General features: G+C 29.8%; 1 protein-coding gene across 2 annotated transcripts in view; it reads right to left on the bottom strand.

Moving 5' to 3' along the window:
• LOC124369314 (mucolipin-3-like) overlaps positions 1-22221 on the bottom strand; it is a 92409-nt gene that overhangs the window by 49649 nt on the left and 20539 nt on the right. For both annotated transcript variants that reach the window (XM_046827263.1, XM_046827262.1), the window contains exons 5-10: positions 13374-13564; positions 9620-9716; positions 6001-6119; positions 5661-5810; positions 4468-4575; positions 416-538 (exon numbers count right to left, since the gene is read on the bottom strand). In XM_046827263.1, the coding sequence (XP_046683219.1) occupies positions 416-538; positions 4468-4575; positions 5661-5810; positions 6001-6119; positions 9620-9716; positions 13374-13564 (788 nt within the window). The remainder of the gene's footprint in view (positions 1-415; positions 539-4467; positions 4576-5660; positions 5811-6000; positions 6120-9619; positions 9717-13373; positions 13565-22221) is intronic.

Raw genomic sequence — 22221 nt, 5'->3', positions numbered from 1 at the left:
TTGCAGCATTATTTTGAGCGTCTAGTAACCGTAAATAGGTTAGAAACCCAGTGAAAGATTTTCATAAATAATGATCAATATTTTATAACTCATCTAGACAATTAAAAATTCTCTCCAACTTTTAATTGGCTTAAAAACAAGTGCTTGCATGTTCTTAATTATTAATCTGATATATGCAGTAACTAATATTTCTTAAATTACTTGCATATTTGTAAATATGATTCTTTCTTTAAGTGAACTTTTAATGTATAATTTATTGCTAATTCATACAATTACAGTCAAAATTCTTTGTAGAGTTCCTCTCAGAATTTAATCTTTATACCTGTCAATGCTTTGTATATTACAATATGAATTCATTCATATATTATTACAAAAAATATATTACAAGAAAATTAAAAAAAGATTTGATACTAACTTTCATGTGATAAGGCCCCAAGACAAGCCAGCCACAGAATGTGAAGCCAGCGTAGATGAGCAGTGCACATAACAAGAAACGAGCCACTTTGGGAAAAGCTGATTTCAGAGTTAATATCACCACCTTCAAAAAATACATGCAAAAACTTAATCATTGACTTATATTTTTAATGTTACCATAACGTGGTAATTTATATTATCTGTAAACATTATAGAAACACAGTATATTATCTCAACATTATTTTTATTAACAACCTTTAGAAAATTCATTTCAAATCTTAAATAGCACAAACAACACATTTTTGGCTAAAAATACTATATTTTTGTATATATTAAAACGCACACAAACAGTTCTTACAAAACCCATTTTTTCCAACTCATAGTAATTCAAAATGAATATTTCCACCAAAATCTCAAAATGAATTTGCTATGCCTTCACATTACTCACTGGTAAAGAATGTATGCTGGGTGAAATTAAAAAATGATTTAATGTATACTAATTCACAAAAACACAGTGAAAATTCAAGTATATTCTAAAATATCTCAGGGTGGCCACTCAAAACCTCTTTTCAAATTCGTGGGTTTTCCCAGTTAAAAATGTTTGATTCTTTAGTCCATTTTCAAATCAAAAAAACTATAATACTGTATTTAACACTTCAGCCAAGTGTAATGGTTACAGTTTATCATCACCAGCTGTATTTCCAGGAAATGCCACAAAGCTGCAGTGGTGTAGCAGATTTCTTCGCTAGCAATATATGAGAAATTTGATGATGATTAATCTCTACCACCTATTTCAACCTCCTTAGTTTTTATTTCTGTGTCTTTCGATGTGTCTACTTAATATAGTGTATACCTAATAACTTTTTTCTTTCTGTGATGTTTGGAAAATACGTGTATTATTCCAAAAAATAAACACACACTAACAACACAGTCCTACAGTGGAACAGACTGCAATCCAACATTGCGAGTCAGAGGTCTGTAATGCAAAAACTGTAGGTATGAAACCACGATTTTGCAGATACACAAGTTCAATCGATACAATCAACAAATAAACCAAATACATTCATCTGAACTCTACTTTTAACTTAGTTTGGCCTTTTGGAAAAAAACAAGCCCAAGAATCTCATGTTACTTTAAAGGAATTTGCAGAAATTCTGGGAAATTATGGTTTTTTAATTGTCATATTCTCTATCTTCTACTTTCAAATATAAAATTATAGCTAATAAAATGATCTTCCAGAATATTGACAATTTATGTAAAAATGTATGGATATATATTTATAGAGAATCTATAAACTACACAACGTAAAATAAAAAATAAAAATTAACACATATAGATATAAGAATTAGCGATCGTCTATTTACAGCTGAGCAGCTAAAATTCACACATAGAACCAGCAGAAATGCTGTTAAAAAACACAAATGTTAACAATAAAAACTCCCATTAAAATATTATTTATAAACCATGTTATTTTGTTACTGTAGGTTTTTAAATAGTTTTTAAACACAAAGAGCTACACATTTTAGCAAAACGTAATTTTTGTATAGCCGATCAGTTCTTGTCCACTAATAGGTGCAGCAAACTCTCAACGCTGCACCAAAATAAATATAGAAAATAAGAATTATAATATTATTTGCTACGCTACAGTAACTGGTTAGTTTGGTTATCTATCTACATCTTATCATGCAGAAAGTAAAAAAATGTGTTAGTGATCAGTAATTCGCATACTGCCGATCAGCTGTTGCCCGCGATTAGACTTATTTGGATTAGAGATTCAGCTTCCACACGTAATATAGTGAAATCGTGATTTTCAAACTGTATTGTAAGCATTTCTGTTGGTATTGGAGTCGAGTGAAAAAAGATGCGGTATCGAGTATTGCAAGTATCTGAGTATTGATGTATCTGAGTATTGATCCATTCCTAGTAACAATTTCAGAGATATTATAAAAATGTACGCATAATCTACACATTTCCCGGAGCCCGAAAATTATGCATACTTCAAACTTTTCCAGATTCTTATTGTTGGTGGCAGCCCTGATTACAGTCCCGCAAAAGTATCGTGCCTCCTAATATATACCACTGCCGACCAATATATGAAGAATGCACCAGAAAGTTATCTGCTATAGAAGTTGCCAGTTCATTTGTGATTTGTAGAATAAGTAGACACCATCAAAGAACAGTACATTCCACAGTTGCTGCAGAATAAGAGCATAATTAACGTTATCAGTTACTGGCTCTTAAATATTTTGTGTTTACCTTTAAATAAATGCAAGAATAGAATCATCCAATCACAACAACACAACTAAAAAGTAAATTAACACACAAGAGGCTGTGGTTTAAGTCACAACGTGTTCGTTAGATTATAGTTATGGACTATGAAACAACATGACATAAGGCTCATCATACACTTTGGATTATTTGGTTTGAACAGTTCAAATCTTCCTACTGATCATCACACGTGCGTAGAAGTTATTCAGATGAAGAGTTAATCTGGGAACTGATGGGGTTTCCACCATCCATTGTCCACCCAATGCCGCTATTACAACAAAAAATTGCGTGCGTGATAGATTCGGCCAGCTAGGCCAACACTGGCAAGTAAGTTGTGAGAATATTTGCACCACTACTGTGGCATAATATGAACAAGATTTTACTCATGAGAACTGTTGCAAGTACTTGCTACATCTGTATCGTTGGTTGTTGTAGGATTCAATACAAAGTCTGTTCACACACGGCAGTGATGTCTCGGCAATAATTATAATTAAAATTTTAATGACCGACTGCTCTCCAGTTCTTGCAAACAACTATTCGACACTTGAACAACTTTTTGCCAGTGTAAATGCAGCTAGTTCAGTAGAGGTTTGGTTGTAACTGTAATATCAAAACATAACATCACTTTCTTTTAACATATGACATCTGACAACCAATAGGGACATGTTTGTGTTTGAGGAAAAATCGTTCATAGACCAAACCGAGACTTGGCCGCGATACCAGCAGTGGGCAATTGATGAGCGTTGGAGCGGTGACTTAAAGAGCTACAAGTTTAATGTTTATATTGTACATATGGAGAACCATAGACACTGGCCATGACAGACACGGCAGAACAGTACTACATCGTAACTGATCCGCCACCTATCGGACAGACATTAAATTTTTCTCCTACCGCTCAACCCAAAATAAAGCATTAATATTGATGCTCAATCTGTCATTTCTGTGCATCATGCCAGACCCACATGCCACCTTCTAGGGTTTAATTGTTGTCTCAAATCCACTATTTTCTTATCCAAAAAATGTGTTTTATCGGGTCGGATAAAAGTCTAACTGACATTCTGGCCTACTCAAAAAACTGGGTTGCATCTCTTATCAAACAGCCAAACAGATGATAACAGAACTAAACTCTTGGCCTGTTTGTAGGGTAAACACTGAACATTATAGACCATACAGTCTATCTAACAAATGTCTTTTCAAACTTCTATTTACTCAAGAATAAGAATTGGACAATTTTGTCCGGAGACTCTATTTTGGTGACTGAATAAAACTTAAAACACAATAACACCACTTGTATCGCAGCCACTACTGATCTGCCGCTTTACAGCTTACAGTATACTGCTTGTATAGTGATCGAACTATGATATAATTGGTCGGCTAACTTTAATTGTCCAATGGATTGTTATGTGTTTGAAGCTTGTCGAGACACAGGAGTAGAACTAGCCAAGCTTAAGTCCACTAAACCAGTGGAGGCAACCTTGAATCAATCGATGTCAGATGGGGCTCACAAATATATTTCTATCTTCATTCACAGTTTCATAGACCACAACGTATAAAATAAGATATTTTGGGATTAATCAGGTCTTGATTCAAAGAGCTGTCAAATTATTTTTTTATTTAACAAATTCTGAGAGACAGAACAATTGTTTTTGAGACTTTCCCGGTTCTACAGAAAGACTCCCACTTTTTTCCCAGTGCGTTAAAATTCCCGGCTTACTCCTAGTTTTCCTGGTCGGGTGGCCACCCTGTATCTACAAATGATTACAATAAGAGGATATTTTTACATACATTGTAAGTCTTGAAGAAACCAAGATAGCGAAGAACACCGAACCATACTAGCAGAGTGCCAGTTCCCAGTAGCAAACTGCAAGTGTTCCACTGATCTCCGATAAATTGCTACAAAAAATCAAAATTTATTTCAACCTTATGTATTAACGTTTTTAACACTCGAGGAAGAAAGTAGATTTCAATCCTCGAAACATAATGTTCTAGTTTTATAACATATATATAATTATGGCAAATGTCCAAAATCCCATAATTCAAATTACCTATTACCAATAATAAACTTTAAACAAAGAAATGTAGTACACTGATTCTTAGTATTTATGCCACAAACAAAACTTTACTTTTTATATTAACTTTTTATGACATACAATTAACAAAATCATTGAAAGTGCTGTGGCCATTTTGCACAGTCAAATGCACTAATTGCTGAGCCATATTATATAAATCGTCAAGCGTTTTTGGGGGGGAAAGCTGTATTACATATAACTATCCAGTAGATGTTCATATTTTTTTGTTTCTTTCTTGAATGAACTAAGAATATAAAATATATCCCATTATTGTTGGAAAAGAATAACAATCATAAAGAAATGTGATTTAGTAAAAATGGTTTACATACCAAAGATGAAGAAAATAAAAAAACTCCTATATCAATAGTGTGAGACCTATAGAATACAGTGATATTTAGATGACTGAATTAACTAAATAAAATATTGAACTGTTTGAAATAAGAAGTATAACATCATGGACAACACACAATGGGTTACGTAATTTTAGCGTATTAAGATACAGATCTTTCTTTACTGGCAATAAATAAGACTGGTTGGCATAATTTCCTTTCTTTGACTAAATTTGTATTAAGTGTTAGGTTTTCGTCTAACAAATAATAAGCAATTAAATACTTTTTTGCATCAAAAAATCAATAATAAAAAAGAGCAAATGTATTGCACTACATTTTTTCAAAATGACATTCATACATATTATTATATGTCTTTGATAGTACAATTCTTTTTGTTTATTTTCATACATTAAAAATATTATAAGAATACATAAAATCTTAAAAATAACACAAACTTATAGCATTCATCTAGGAACTGTTTGGTGCTGATTAAAATTTAAAACCATTCAACTATCACAGTTCCTTTAGTGATAAGAAGCCCATGGGTTAATAAATTAAAATACAGATATGCAACCTCTACCTTTCGTTCAATCTCTTCTTTGATCGCAGATCCCAAAATGAGCAGAATGTCATCGACAATTATCATGATGTACCAAAAGTTCCAGAACTCAAATCGTCCTTCTAGACTGAGCTCCCTGTTATAAACAATCCGGAAGAAATCCATTGTTTCCTATATAAACAAACAGCATATTTGAATTATCTCACATAATCCATCAACTGCTTTAATAAATATCACAGAGTTCTCTTAAAATCCATAGAATCGCTAGAACTCAAGAAGATGGATACTATCAACTTATAAAGTATTGATTGAATTTCCAGATTACAAAACAGGTTATAATTTTTAAAACACAATAACTCACCCTTTTGAGCAACTGTGCTTTCCATATGGCTCGTGAACAGAGTATACATGATGTACAACAGATCAGAATTACTACTATGTTCAGGATGCTGCGTAAGATATAAGCCAAGCGGTTGTCATCTGAAGAAAAAACACAATTGGAATTAAGAAAATAAAAAACCAAACAAATCCTAAAAATATCCAAGTATTAATTAGTTGACTGAGATTTTAGATATATTCAATTTATTCTGTTATATCTCTCCATTCTTACCTTCTTTAACAACGGAAAGTCAAAACATTTGTGGCTTTGCACTAAATACACTAACTGTAGTTTGTTTTGAGCTATTTTTTTATTTTCCCTTTTTTTCTCACATTAAATACCAACCATATTATATCAGTTTGTGCAATAAGGATGTGACTGATTGATGCATATGGCAGATATATGTACCTAAGCAGTAACTAAATTTCCTATTGACAATAAACTTATTTAACCTCCATGTACTCCAATTTAGACTGGATCATGAGCAACACTATTAGACTACAACAATAGAGTGCATATGTATACTATACAGACATTAAAAGGGTGTATTGTGGTTTATTTCATCTGTATCGAGAATTAAATTAATTGGGGCCATCAATCCCACAAACTTGTCTACCAGAAGCCTGATGGAGGAGTGGGGATTTAACTGGTAAACCGGAGTTGAAAAGTACATAGTAATTCTGTATTATTCCCACAATGTGCAGCCTCCATACTATCACTGCTTTACTGGTTGTCACTTATAACACATGCATATAGCAGAGGATATGGACAGTGCTGTAAAACCAATATTTAGGACAGTATCTTTTGGGAACAATAACAGAATTTGAGAATAGGTTGTGTTGCTGAAGGAAAAATAGCAAATATTTAATGGAAAGTTAGGACTTAAAACATGAAGTTAATTCAGTAATGTCACTCTTAAATGACCAACTCGAAGTAAAGAATAGAGACAAACATAGCAAGAATACTTACTGAAAATAGCACTTGAGTGACCTCAGGCAAATGGTTTATCAGTAAACAAAAACAAATCAGAAAAAAATTTTCTCAAATAGTGAAATATACCATAATTTTAGGCTAGTAAAGTTACCTGGTATATGTTTAGATAGTATCATTAGTAGGTCATGTCAAACATCTTTGGACAAGATTATTAAGAAATAATATTTTTTTTACTCCTCAAGTTAAGAAATTGCATCAGTTTAGAGAGTTTGACAACAGCCTAAAATAAAGTCCGTTTTCATTTCACTCCAAACACAGAGCTCTCTTTCTTTCTTTCTTTCTTTTCTTTCTTTCTTTTTTCTTTATTGTACATATTCTTAGAGAACAGAACAAAGGTCAAGAAGAAGTGTTAATGTTATAAATTAGTGTAATAGTCAGTGTTTGTAAATTCATTATGTGATCTTTAATCAAGGGCTCTCTCCAGGAATTCTTCCACTGAGTAGAAGGGTCTGTCTTCTAGCCACGCTGTTAGTTGTCTACTCAGTCATTGTCCAGATACTTTCTTGAGGTGTCCAGGCATATTGTTGTAGAACAAGGCTCCTCTGTAGCTAGGCTTCCTTTCATAAAGACTCAAGTGGTGAGTTGGGAGTGAGAAATCTATTGCGTTTCTGGTGTTATGTTGTTGTAGGTCTCTGTGTCTGTCTTGGTTGGTTTTTACTGCATACAAGATGATTTATTTCTCTTATGTACAGTGCTACTACAGTTAATATTTTAAAGTCTTTGAAAGATTCTTGACAGCTATCTTGGTAGTTTAACCCTGCAAGGCTCCTAATCGCTCGTTTCTGCTGTATAAGCACTCTTTCCAGATCTGAGCTTGTTGTTCCACCCCATATTGCCAGGCCATACCTTAGATGGGATTCAAAAAGTGCGAAATATGCAATTTTGGATGTTTTTATCCCACTTGTTTGTTTGGTTCGTCTGATTACATATGTTCCTGAGCTGAGTTTTTTACAGAGTTGGTCAATATGAGTTCGCCAGGTCAGATTCTCATCTATCACTATTCCGAGATACTTTGTGTTTTCTTCTCTCTTCAGTTCAGGTAGTCCAGCCTCGATTTCCTTTTTCCGAATGTTATAGATCATCTGCAGAGTCTTTTTCTTGTTCAACACAAGGTCATTTGAGTAGCAATATTGTTTTGTCATATTAAAGGCTATGTAGGCGTTGATGTCAAGTTGTTCATTTGATTTTTCTGCTACTGTAATGACAGTGTCGTCTGCAAACATAACAGTCTGGCAAGCATCTTTAAGTTGGTCTGATAGGTCGTTTGTTAGTAGCAGGAATAGGACGGGGCCCAACACTGATCCCTGAGGCACACCTCTCTGCATTGGAGTTAGAGTTGATTGAGCTTTCTTCAGAGTATTATTAGAGAGGCATTCAACTTCCACCATTTGTTGTCTGCTCCTTAAATAGCTGTCAAATCAGGCTAGTGCTGTTCCCGTGACTCCAAGAGCATTTAACTTATCAAGTAAGCAGTTATGATTTAAGCAGTCAAAAGCCTTGCCGAAGTCCAAATATAGGTTTGTAAGGTTACAAACCTATATTTGGACTTCGGCAAGGCTTTTGACTGCTTAAATCATAACTGCTATAAGGTTATAGCCCTTTCTTTCTAACATCTTTCTGAACGCACGATTGCTGAAGAGACTTGCCATGGTGGCATTCAGTTCTGAGCACAAAAAGGGTGCCATCAGCTCCTTGCTTAGGAACTGCTGAAGAAAGGCTATCAGTGCTTATCGACATGTTGACCAAAAAAATGCTAATTTACAATGTGTCAATTTGTTCTCCGCAGACTTCTTAATGACACTAGCAAATTGGTCTTAACAAGGTAGAAATTGGTTTATGTTCTTCCTTACTAATCCCAGCTCCTTCAGAAAAAACTATGTCTTTGCCAGAAGACTTCTTGCTCCCAATATTTCAGCTTAAATAATGACACTTGAAACCATTTTGTCTAATGCTTGATCATAGAGACTCAACTATTCAGCTTCAATAGGTGTGTTTTTGGAATATTTGTCTCTAAGGAACAGTTACCACAATAACCATCAAATGGCGGATCAGAGAATAACCCACAAGGTCATGTCTGACCAAAGTAACAGCTAAGACCAGCCATTTAACATGTAAAAATGTCCGTACAAAATACATTTCTTTCTAGTTATACTAATTTACAAAAAATATTATAGCATGGATACTAGTCAACTCAACAAATGACAAAAATACATAAATATTCACTGTACCTGTGTAACAAAACTGGTTTTTAACAATGTGCATGAATGACAATAAAGAGGAATAGAATACATAACTTTAGCATACAAACTACATTTCCAATAGATGATTCCTCAATTATGTTGGTAAAGTTTTATAATACAATACAAACTAAAATGAGAACCAGAGTGAGTGCATATTTGCACATCATCAATTCTGTTAATTAGTAAAATGAATTAGTCATCAATTGTTGGATATCTGTTGATTATCGAATATAGGGAAACAAAGTTTACTTTTTTTTAATAATCCATATTCCTTTGACTGCCTATCAATTATAAAGTTAAAAAATAGTGTTTTCACAACCAATCCTCTACTGCATACATTTTTAACTGCAAAATTATAAGATACTTACTAATATATTCCACATCTCCATTGCAAATCAGACGTATAGGTTCAGCATCCAGGGATAGAATCATTTGTCCATCCATGTCATCATTATCAAACAATATCTAAATCAAACCAAATTTATTTACACAATAGAATTTACTGCAATACATAACGTACATAATCAATTATTTTAAAATTAAATCTAAAATGTATGAAATATACAATTTATGAATAAATTGTTAAATTATTGAAAATAAAATACAGCACTCTTGAGCATTTTATCTGGTATAATTCAACAGTGCATGTTCAGGTAACCTAACACTATAAGCCACTGCTATACTGCATAAAAACCCTTCTGATCAAGCAGCGTCTCAGATTTACCAAGTCACCAAAGTCACAGCTGCATAATTAACTTTTCCTCTCAGTAAAAATTTTATAACTCTGTTTTTTTCATATATAACATAAGCTTTCTAGTATACAATGTTGAAATGTGAAATTGTATTAGCTAAATCCCCTATTGTGTAATATGTACATTAATTCTGATGACTGATTTGTAAAATGAACATGTAAAGTAAATATGTAAAAATTAAAGATTACAGAATTAAAATCTAGATAATATATATACTTTGTATGGGCCTATATGTAAGACAGATAATGATATTCAATATCAGAATCAGAACATTTATCTGTTGTAAACATACAAAACAAATATTACATATAACAATTAATTTTCATTGTGTAATAAATAAGAAATACAATTACATGCAAATAAACTATATAATGATATAATTTTAAGAGAAAATTTCCTGGATATAAAATTTTGGCACACAAAATATTGTATGCACTGGGAAGGTTTTAGGCAGGAAGAGATTACAAAAATTACAAAAAATTATTTGTTCAAATCTTTAGTTTTATACAGGCATTTTTCTGTCAAGACTTTTTCAATAAATTTGTATAACTTACATGATAGGCAATAAGAATTTCCTCTGTAACACTACCTTTTATAACTCTCAGCTTGAAAAACCTCTTTTAAAGATTGCTTTGCAATTGATTGTTCATTTTCAGCTTGAGTGGATAGTGACACCTAAGAAACTTGAACATTAACTATCTCCATGACATGGGTAGAGTGTTTAAAATACTAATCCTTTTGCTTGTCATCGTTTACAGATGTAATTGTGCTGCACACCACTTGTACAATGTATGTCTTACAGCTAAGACTTTGATCAGATTTAACTTTATCCTTACCCATCTGAGCCCAAGGTCATCATTAACAAATATCTACAAGCTGAGTTGTTTGTTATATTAGCTGTTACAAAATAAACAAAGCTGAGCCCAAGATTACCCTTGGGGTACACCATGCTTCACAAGTCAAGACATGCAATAATATTCAATGCCAAAACAGGGAAAGCAATGCAAAAAACAGAGTTACTTATCAAAGACAATTTTGACTTGTGGATTTTATCAGACAAACATTGTGTATACCCTCTCATATTCTGATCTGTTTGTATAACTTTATACAGAATACAGGACTGAAACTTTATTTTTTTAACTTTTTGATTTGTGAGGTAACTACTGCTCACATATTAGTTTAGCAGATAATTTTAATACTGATATGTCAAAAAGTTACATGTTTACAATGTTACAAAATTTACTTACTGTAAGTCATTCAGATTACAGTTTTCTAACCAATAAACCTTGGACAAACCTTGATTGGACAATATTCTTACTAATACTAATGGTCAAACTAAAATTGGTAATTATAAAACCTATGTCTGTGATTTTGTTTGACTATGAGTCAATTACTTCTGATTGATCTTAAGTTAAACCCAAATCTCTTGGCTTCAGGTTGGACAGTAAAATTTTAAATAGATTAATGTTTAAATTAAAATTATCAGATGTAGTGCTTTTCAAAAAAATTCATATGACAATAATAAGTTTTATTATTTTTTGTCATGACAACCCCCAAATAATAATACTAAGCCTTTAACATTTAAAACATAATGGTAAATTACAAGAATAGATTAATAAAATCCTGTAAAAGAAGTACTCACCCCTTTGTATGGTGAAAAATATCACGCATGATCAGTATAGTAAATATGTCCATTACAAAAATAAAACTATATTTCAATAAAATGTAAAATTATCTTGTATATATTTGTAAAATTAGTTAAATGGTGCTTGGATAGACAATATGCCTAATAATACTGATGGTCAAACTATAATTGGTAATTACAGAACCTCTGTCTGTGATTTTGTTTAACTAAATCAATTATTTCTGAGTGATATTAATTTAAACCCAAATTCTCTCAGCTTCAAGTTGGGTTATTTTGCTCAATTTAGTTAGTTTGGGTTCAGACAAATACCTACAGTCTGAAGTCTTAAATGCCCTTTTGTCAAAAGAAGCAAATACAAGGTCTGTTCAATAAATATCAGTACTTGCACGTAACATGCAGCGGTTGCTCCAGTGGGTATGAACCCCTCATGAACAATGCCACGTCGGTAAAAAAACCAATCAGCATGGTTTTGTTTTTGACACCCGAGCTTTTTTCGGGCGTGGGGATCCCTGTGTGTGCCATTCTAAACTTTAACGTTTTGTTTCTGGACCTTCCTTAAACACTTTGTGCCACTCAAAAACTCTTATGCGGCTTAAGGCATCATCTCCATAAACCTGTTTAATGAGTTCATGGGTCTTGGACACAGATTTCTCGAATTTAAAGCAAAACTTGACAGAGTAGTATTGCTCGACAGTCCACTCCATGCTGGTGCGATGATACCATACAAAATCACACGTCACAAGAATTTACCTCCTATCTCAACGCATGTCCACAGGTGACTCAATTAAAGTGCGCCTGAGTGGTGTAGGACCCCTCTATTGAGGCCAACCAGCTGGATCCACCCTCCAACGCTCCATTGAGGATACAGTGAACCAGCCCCAATACTTATTGAACAGACCTTATATTTTAAATGTTAATGACCGTGCTAACACCAGTAGGTCAGTCATAGAAATTGCATTTAAATCTATGCTATTCAGACCCGTACAGTAAGCCTACATTAACCTGGTTACTATTATCAAAAATAGGCATTCTGAATTGTACTTCAAATTCAAATTCAAAATTCCTTTATTCTTTTTATACATAATGTACATGAATTGCGTCAATTACCTTTACTACAATATAAAACATAAGACTCAGGTTAGAGTATTCATACTTTATATTTAATACAGTATAATATTTTAAATATTTATGTCCATGGTGTTAATATGTTTTGTAATGGTAGGCAAATACAAACAAAATTACTTTCAAGTCACAGTGTAAAAAACTCTTCAAGAGAGTAGAATGAATGATCTGTACAAAATTGTTTCAACATTTTCTTAAAATTATTAAAAGAATTTTACAATTACTGTATTAAAGAAAAATATTTATTCCAAAACACACACCACTTACTTATATTGATTGCTCTGTTTTATTCAAAAATGAGCAAATGCCCGTATTTAAGGTCTTTTGCTCACCATATGTTTGAGTTTTTAAAAGTCACACTCATACTCATATCTTCTTCATACATAAAGTACATAAGTAAGTAGTAGTATTTTGTAGGTACACCAGTTGGATATTTCCACATAACCAGAGTGACATTGCTTTTGGTGGCAGAACATTTTTCATCATGTGTCTCAATACATTTTCAACACAAGTATATGAATCATATCCTCACTGGAGACTTTCAAAATTGATGACATGAAATAATGTTAAACTTAATACAGAAAAATACTTGTAGTTTCTAACCTGTATGTTGAACTTATAGCAGTCTGGGGGCGTTATAGGACCTGCTGCTTTAAAATTTACAGTTTTAATAGAAAACTTCAAAGTAACTTTCACCAGGGCTGAAAATGTAATGGTGATGTTCTGGTTCTTGAAAAATTTCCTACTGGAGAAGCTTTTGGCTTCAGATGAAGGGATCTTTAAGTCTTTACAATCTGGAAAAAACAAATTCTTTTTAAATAAATTCTAATTTAAAATTGAGTATACACAAATAAAAACTCTCTATTTACCAATGATCTAAAAATCACCTTATCTGGTAGTCTGGCACTAAAACCCAATCGCCTTAATCTAATTTATCATTAATCTCTGCTGTATACGTAATTTATGTAAACTTCTTATGAAACAATCTATCCACAGTAATATTATATTTTCCCCTGAATGCATTGTGCTGCTACCTGGGAGTAATAAATGAGTTGTACATCACTTCTTTGAAAGTGTAATATTCCTTACCACAAAACCAACTGTTTTTAGAGTACCATCACAAAAAGAGTTTAAAATAATCAATATTAAAAATTAAGCCATTGTAAATTGTAATTTTTGCATTGTACATTACAATTTTCCTTTGAAATATCTCTAATGCAGAAAGGAGAATTTATTTTTTCGTGCTCCATATAAATATAATAAATTTAACCATTCTTAGATAAAAAATTATTTTATTAAACAATCAAATTTGTCCTATATAAAAAAAATTTGTTGTAGCGTGAAAAAAAGGAATTCTTCTTTCTGTGATCGATATATTTAATAGAAAAATTATGATCAACGATGTTAAAAACATCTTGGAAATATAAATACTGAATTTAATTATCTTCAAAATTAGGCAAAAGAATATCAAATTTATAATTATGAAAAACTAAGTACAGAAAACTTAAAAGAATTAAAGAAATATTTTAAAGAAAATTACAGCAATGTAGATCTCTTTAGTATAAGTTATTGCATAAAAGTTATATCTTAGAAAAATGTATGTATATCACTCCAAACTTTAATAGAACATATTGAAAAAGTTCAAAAACATCCAAAGCATCTTGTTTTAACCCTTTCAGGGCCAGGACCAAATATGAGATGTTGCAAAATTTTTTCACATATCATATCCCCTGTGACTAGTCAAAAGTGCCAGGCTAAAATTGGCGATTTTGCATTCTCTAAGATTAAAATTTATAACTTTTCATAACAATTAGAGAATGACCTAAAAGTTGCACCAAATTACTCGTATAGATATATACTATCAACAAGAAATATATAGATGTAGTTTTAAGTAATTTAAAATTAAAAAAAAAATAGCGTTTTAATAGATTACATAAAAAAATTTTTTTTTTTTTTAATAACTAAAAAAGGAAAAATAATTTTACTGTGGGAAGCTATTTTATTATATTGTACATTTAGAAAGGAACAACTATACAAAATTTTGTGTTATTTCTCTCATAAATAAATTTTTTATGACACATTTTGTATAAATACGCATAATTGTACTTCGCAACAAGTGATACAGCAACTGACTCTTACATTGCAAGAAACTTAAAATAAATATTCACATTATGGATGTACCGGTAAACAGATGATTGTAGGATCCATAAACAGTTTCAATACAGTTAAAAACACTATTTACCAAGAAATATTTACACAATTTTATTTGAAATTTATTTACACTTTTTCTATTTACAAATATGCTACTTACAATTTTATTCCTATGAGATCGCAAATTGTCAGTCATTGTAACTACTACACACAATAGCTAAGCACGTAACTACTAACACTACTAATATTTACAACCACAAAATAAAATAATAAAGGAGAATCCAGCATACAATAGTACGATTACACTAAAGCATAAAGAATTAACAACAATAGATCGAGTCAGCTGATAATATCACGTGACAATTACGAAATAAAAATGCATAGACCCCCAAAATAAAAATTATATTCATATTAATTATCTAAAAATATACCAGGGAATAAAAAAAAACATAAAACTTTAATCATTTGACGTAGTATTTATTTAAGAAAACTACGAATATCAAGGCGGCAATATATTGCAATATATTGCCGCCTGGCACTTTTCAGACACGATCTGTGGCGGCAATATATTGCCGCCTGGCCCGGAAAGGGTTAATAAATATTATATATGTTCAAGATTTTGCACTAAGAAAGCTTTGATGATTTCTACAAAATTTTAAACAGGATAAATTGATAAATTATACAATTACTTTAAAAAACAAAAACATATTTTCAAAATTCAAAAGAAAATGTTATTAACATTTATACAGTACTGTATATAAAAGGATATTTTAAAGAATTGATTCTATCGAATTCAGATGAGATAATAGTTGATATTTGCTCCATATTTAAGACATTAGTAAATATTGAACCTTAAACTGAAACATGTATTTTCAATTGAAATCTGAAGATTAATTAATGTTGATGATTTTATTCCGAACCAGCTTTAAAAAATTATTATTCTCCAACAAAATAATCAACCCAATTCAGGATCTGCATAGACTTTAAAAAAATATGTTCAAACTACTTTAAGATTAAATAAACATTATTGTTTAAATACTGGATCATACATTGAATTACCAAAATAAACAAGATAAAAAAGCTTGTATTTATTTTAAAAATAAATATCATTACAATTTTATGTATGCCATTAGATTTGATGTTGAAAGATCAATCCAGAAAAAGTTAAACCATATCAAATTTATTTAAGGAATCATATTTTCAGAGATTTTGATTATCCTTTTTTACTAAAACATGTAAAAGCATTTGAAAAAAGAAGTTTTGGTTCTAAATATAAATATCTGAAAATGTTTATAAATATATATAGTTTTGATAAATCCTTCAATATTTTTCTAATGTAAATATCAGAAATGTATGATGTTGAATTAAATATTGATTTATTGTATACAAAACAAGAACATAAATCTCATTACGTATTTGTAACAAACTTTAATAATTTCGCAACTACCCAAAAATCATCAAAAGAAATTCGTATGTAGATGGTTCAGTCATTTTTACAAGTTGGGCGATTTGTTAGATCATTTAGAAATTTGAAACAACATGAAGTTTGTAAACCAATTATGCCATTTCAAAGTCAAATGCCAGTTTTTCAACTACTATAAGAAACTGTTTTATCCATATGTAATTTATATGAATTTTGAGAGTATTATAGAAAAACATTTAACTTGTAAAAATACTCCAGTAAAATCACTAATCACTAAAATCCATAAGCATATTCATTATGGTTTTACATTATAACTAGTTTCAAATGTAACAAATAAAATGTCTATATTATAGAGCAAAATCTGAAGAAGATTTACCGTATGTACAAACAAAACTATTCGAAGGACTGAACAAATTTTCAAAATATATAGCAAATAATAACTCTAAATACAAAAAAATCTATTAATTTAACTGAAGAAGGGGAAAATTTATAACAGAATTCAGACATTTGTAACATTTGAAAAACTAAAGGATTCGATAATGAAAAAGATTGTTATTTAACCCATTGACATGCTATGATGGAACAGATCTGCCGGTACCACAATCGTGCTGTAACAGATCACTTCCGCCATTAAACTTTGATTACGTAGTTGTCTTTTCACCTGCTAGGTAGCAGCACTAAACAGATTGTGAATTATTCCTAACTAAGGAGATTGTTGTACACTTATTGCAACCTTATCTAGGGAAGGAATATATTTGCCATGATAACTGGTATTCCTCACTCTCTCTTTTTAGTAGACTTTTGGCAGAAAATACCTATGCTGTAGGAACAGTGGGGTCATGAAGAGGACCTTTTGAGACGGAAGTAGATGGACGAGAAGGATGTGTTTATTATCATTATAAGGCATGATGACAAACTTTCAGGAAACTAGAAAGTATACCCGGGAAACACCACAACTTCTTACAGAGATCATGAAGCCTCAGGCCATTATAGATTATAACAATGGCATGCTTGCGGTGGACAGATGTAATCAAGTCCTTTTCTCCAACCCTATTATAAGGAATTATGTTAAAGTCTACAGGAAAATATTTTTTTTACATGTTTGAAATGTGCTTGTTCAATGCTTATGTAATTTGGCAGAGCAATTGCTAGAGACAGTTGAATTGAGACTAAAGCTTTCTGCTGGAAGGTCAGCTCATAATTCAGTAAAATTACAAGAAACACATTTTCCAATGACAATCCCACCAAATGCAAATAATGAATTTCCTAGCAAAATATGCTGTTTTTGTTTGAAACATTGTTTAAGGACAGAAGTCCACGTCCAGTGCAAGCAGTGCCTTGTCCACAACACTTAGATGGATGCTTTAAAGTATATAATACTTCAGTAAACTATTCAAACTTCCTGTGTCATTGTAAATATCTTGTAGGCTAGACTAAATTTATATTATAATGTTAGGGCCGTTTTAAAAAGACTGTTGCAGCCTGACAGCCTGGTCTATGGAACCCGGTAAGAAACATTTTAAATTGGATTTAAATTAAAAATTAGAAAGACAACCATATGATAAGGATGAAATCTTTAAAACTCTTTCAGGTAAAGAAACATTTCCTTGTGAATTTATCGATAGTATTAAAAAAACTTTATCATAAAAAAGAACTCAAATTTCAAGATTTTTACTCAATTTTTTACACATGAGAACATTTTTGAAAACAATAACCTACATTATTTGAATGTATGGAATAAATTAAACACTAAAAATTTAGTAAATTATTCAAATTGATAAAATATTCAATATATTCTATTCCTTGCACATATATTTGAAAACTATAGATCAATTTGCTTAAATTGTTATAAATTGGATCAAGTCTATTATCTAACTGTTTTCATTAACTAATTATATCTTGTGATGCAATATTAAAAACAACCAATATTGAATTACCATTTATTAATGATTACAGTATGTATTTAGTAGTTGAAAAAGGATTAGAGTTGTAATGTCTCAATGTATTAAAAGATATGTTAAAGCAAATAATAAATATAAGATTTTGATGAAACAAAACCAGAGAATTTCTTAATGTATCGTATGTTGATGCAAATAATGTTTATGGTTGTGCACTTTCACAAAATGTACCTTATGATGATATAAAATTAATGAATCCGAAAACTTATACAATTGAAGAATGGAAGGAAACAATTTTACAACTTACTGGATATGAATCATATGAATATATTCTTGAAGTAGATCTAGAATATCTAACAAATTTACACAAATTTCATAAAGGTCTATCACTTGCTTCTGAACATAAATTATGTATAACTCTTCTTAAGAAAACTGAATATGTTGTTCATTCGAGAAATTTAAAATATGATCTAGAACAAAGAATGATTTACAAACATGTTAATAGAGTTATTGCAATTTATCAAAAAACATTATATGCAAAAATATATAGATTTTAATGCTAATATGAGAACTCTAGCTATAAGTAATTTTGGAAAAGATTTCTATAAGTTAATAAACAAGTCAGTTTTTGATAAATCAATTGAAAATGTTCCAAATGGATGTGATATTAAACTAGGAATAAAGAATTTTCAATGTATCAAGCAAAGGAAACAAATTTTAAATGCTTTAAAATATTTGATGAAAAAATTGTATAGCATCACACATACACATACAAAAAGTGAAATTTAATAAAATTTGAATATTGGATTTTCAGTTTTAGACCTTTCAAAATTACTTATGTACGAGTTTTATTATAATAAACTTAAAAAAGATTATCGACATTAGAATCTTTGTTACATGGACACAGACAGGTATTTTGATGAAATGAAGTAAGATCCTTATTAAATAGTTAAATAAATTTGAATGAATTTGATACAAGTGACAGTCCAAAAACTCATGAGTGGTTTAATAGCAAAAACAAGAAAGTTATGGGAAATTCTGAAGATAAATTGAATGGTGAAATTTTAGAAGAATTTTGTGGACTGAATCGAAAACGCATTCATAAAAAATGCAAATCCAGTTAGATGTAAAGGAATAAAGAAAAGTGTTGTAAATCGATAAATATGGATAATTTTAAGAGATTTTTATTCGAACATCAAGAGAAATTTTGAGAAATGACATGCATTAGAGAAGCTATAATCATCAATCGTACACTATAAATAAAGTATCTCTGTGGTAAAAAAATTATAAAAGAATTCTAATAGATAATAAAATTGAGACAGTACCATATGGTTATAACAACAAAGTAAAATCTAATATTTAAGATTTTTGACACAAAATTGGTATCTTTTAAAACTGATATAAGTTAGTCTATTAAGTTTTAAAAATTAAATATTTTAATTATAAATGGAAGTTGAATTAATACATTGTCACTACGTTCAAAATTTAATTGAAATAAAAGTAAATTTATAAAGAATCCTAATGAAAAATCAGTAATTATTAACAAATAATTTGCTAAAGATAAAATTTGAACATATAACTTATGTACTTATTGTGAAGATTGTTTAAACAAATATCAAAAAGAATTGTATGATAAAATATAAAAAATTATCTTGGAAGAGAACAAGTGTTCCATGTGTAAACAAATTGAATATATTTCAGAATTGTATGATTGGCATTACAGGAATGATAAAAAGTATGCATATTGTTAGGATTGTGTACGAGGTATTCGTCGTAAAAATAAAAAATACATTGTGAATTTGGAAGAGTTATTCAGCAGTATTATAATTTGGAAAACATTTACAGACAAATTATCATTATAAAATCTAACTATATTTTAAAGCTTTATCTTTGTTCATTTTCTTGATACCCTTTAAAGCTGATCTTCATATAAACCAGTTTTGAAACAATTACTAATTACTTTTCCTTCATCTGATTATTAAAATTAATTGCATTAGGATTCTCAATGCATTCTGACACTTCCAAATTTAGATATATTTTGTTTACTTCTCTTAATCGATTTTGCTTCTATTCTTAGAACATTAACTACAACATAGTGTAATTTACTTTTATTTACATCTTTACAAATAACATCATTTTCCATTAATTCATTTTCATTTTGTACTTTTAAATTTAAATGTTCTATTTAAAGAGATTTTATAATCCATCCTCAATTTCTAAGCACTTTATTTCTTCGTTTAATTGCTTATTTTCATTTTTTAAATTGTATATATAGAATTGTTGAATCAAACATAACACCTATCTTGTAACCCACTTTTTAAATAATTTAGCTTCTTCTTTATTTTATCTTAAAATTAAAGAATATAAACCTGATTCATTGATAAAAATAATATTTTCTTAAATATTGTTTGTGTGACCCTCAAGAGTTAAACAATCATTTTTATTAAAAAAACTAAAATTTGTCATAAACAATATTTTTTCTGATTGCTTTTACTGTATTTTCATGTTTTTTATATTTCTGCAACATCCTTAGCTTAGCACAAAATTTCATTATTTTTATCTACAACCAATAAAAAATGTTTTTATTATTGAATGTAAGTTGGTTATTTGTCAGGTTTAAAAATGAATCAATTTAGAACGAAAAAATTTAACTATGAATTTTAATTTGAATGTATTAGTTATTGTGTTTTCTTGCAAGTTTGAATGTAGTCATTTACCCTCTTATATCTATATAAAAAATAAGATTGTAAAGTGTTTTGATCTTAATATATAGAACATAAACCAGATTCGTTAATAAAAACAGTACAAGATTGAATGTAAAAGAGGGGAATGAATTCTTTCCCCGGAATTTGTCCATGTTTTATATTATAATATTGAGGTTTATCATATTTTTATTTGATTTTAAATTAGAGAATATAGACCACATCCATTGATAAATACATTATCTTTATGTATTTTTAGGAGGCTACCTATGGCCTTCTGAATATTTACTTCAAAATAGAAGATTTTATCATCATCATTTTTCTTTTTTATTCGATCTTAAAATTATAGAATATGATTCATATTTGTTGATAAACTGCATTAATTTGAAAGTTTGAAGGGAACAGCGAAACATTAATACCTTTATTATGGAACTTTGTGGCAGTCACTTTAATGGACTACAGTTCTTTCATTAATCTTAAATAAACATTTCTTTAACTTACATTTTTAACTAAGTTCCTTCAGAACCTTGAATAGTTAGATAAATATTTTTAATTCTTCTAATTGGAATATAACTGATTGCATTTGGTCTCTCACTAATTTTATAACAAAAAGCAACATTTTAAATGAAAGTGTATCAAATTTCAGATTGTTTATGTAAATCAGAATGATTTTTAAAACTAGGTTCTACAAGATTGCAATGAATTCCAATAACTTCAAAAGATCTAAATTTTGGATTTCCTAACTGATTTGATTCTGTACTAACATTTCTCATTAAAATTCTAATAAATCATTCAAAATGTTTTTAAATCAAAGTTGTAACTAGAGCTTTTATTAGAATTTTATTAAATATTGTTTTCATTTCAAAGTCATTTTAATTATTTTTTAAGTTTGATCTGATCGTTTAGATACCTTAAAGTATTCCTCAATAACATCTTAAATTTATCAAAAGTATAATATCCTTTTTATAATTTAATAAGATTTATAATATTTTATTATCATTTAAAAAACTATATATGTACAATATTCATTGCAAAATTATCAGAATAAAAACCACTCAATCCTATATAATAAATTTATTTTGCTAGTAAATGAATTAGATGGTTCTAAATTTATAACTAGAGTTTTTATAAGTTAATTTGAATAATTTCTTTTTTATATTTAAATGCAAAAATGTTTAAACAAAAATGAAATCTAAAGACACTTAAAGAAAAAAAATAAAGATCAACTAATACGATTTTTAATTGTTGGTTTGATTGGATGTGGAATAAAGTACGTT

This window comes from Homalodisca vitripennis, chromosome X, assembly GCF_021130785.1.
Source record: "Homalodisca vitripennis isolate AUS2020 chromosome X, UT_GWSS_2.1, whole genome shotgun sequence".
In the NCBI taxonomy this organism is placed as follows: Eukaryota; Metazoa; Arthropoda; class Insecta; order Hemiptera; family Cicadellidae; genus Homalodisca; species Homalodisca vitripennis.
This window is presented reverse-complemented; position numbering and strand designations above follow the sequence as displayed.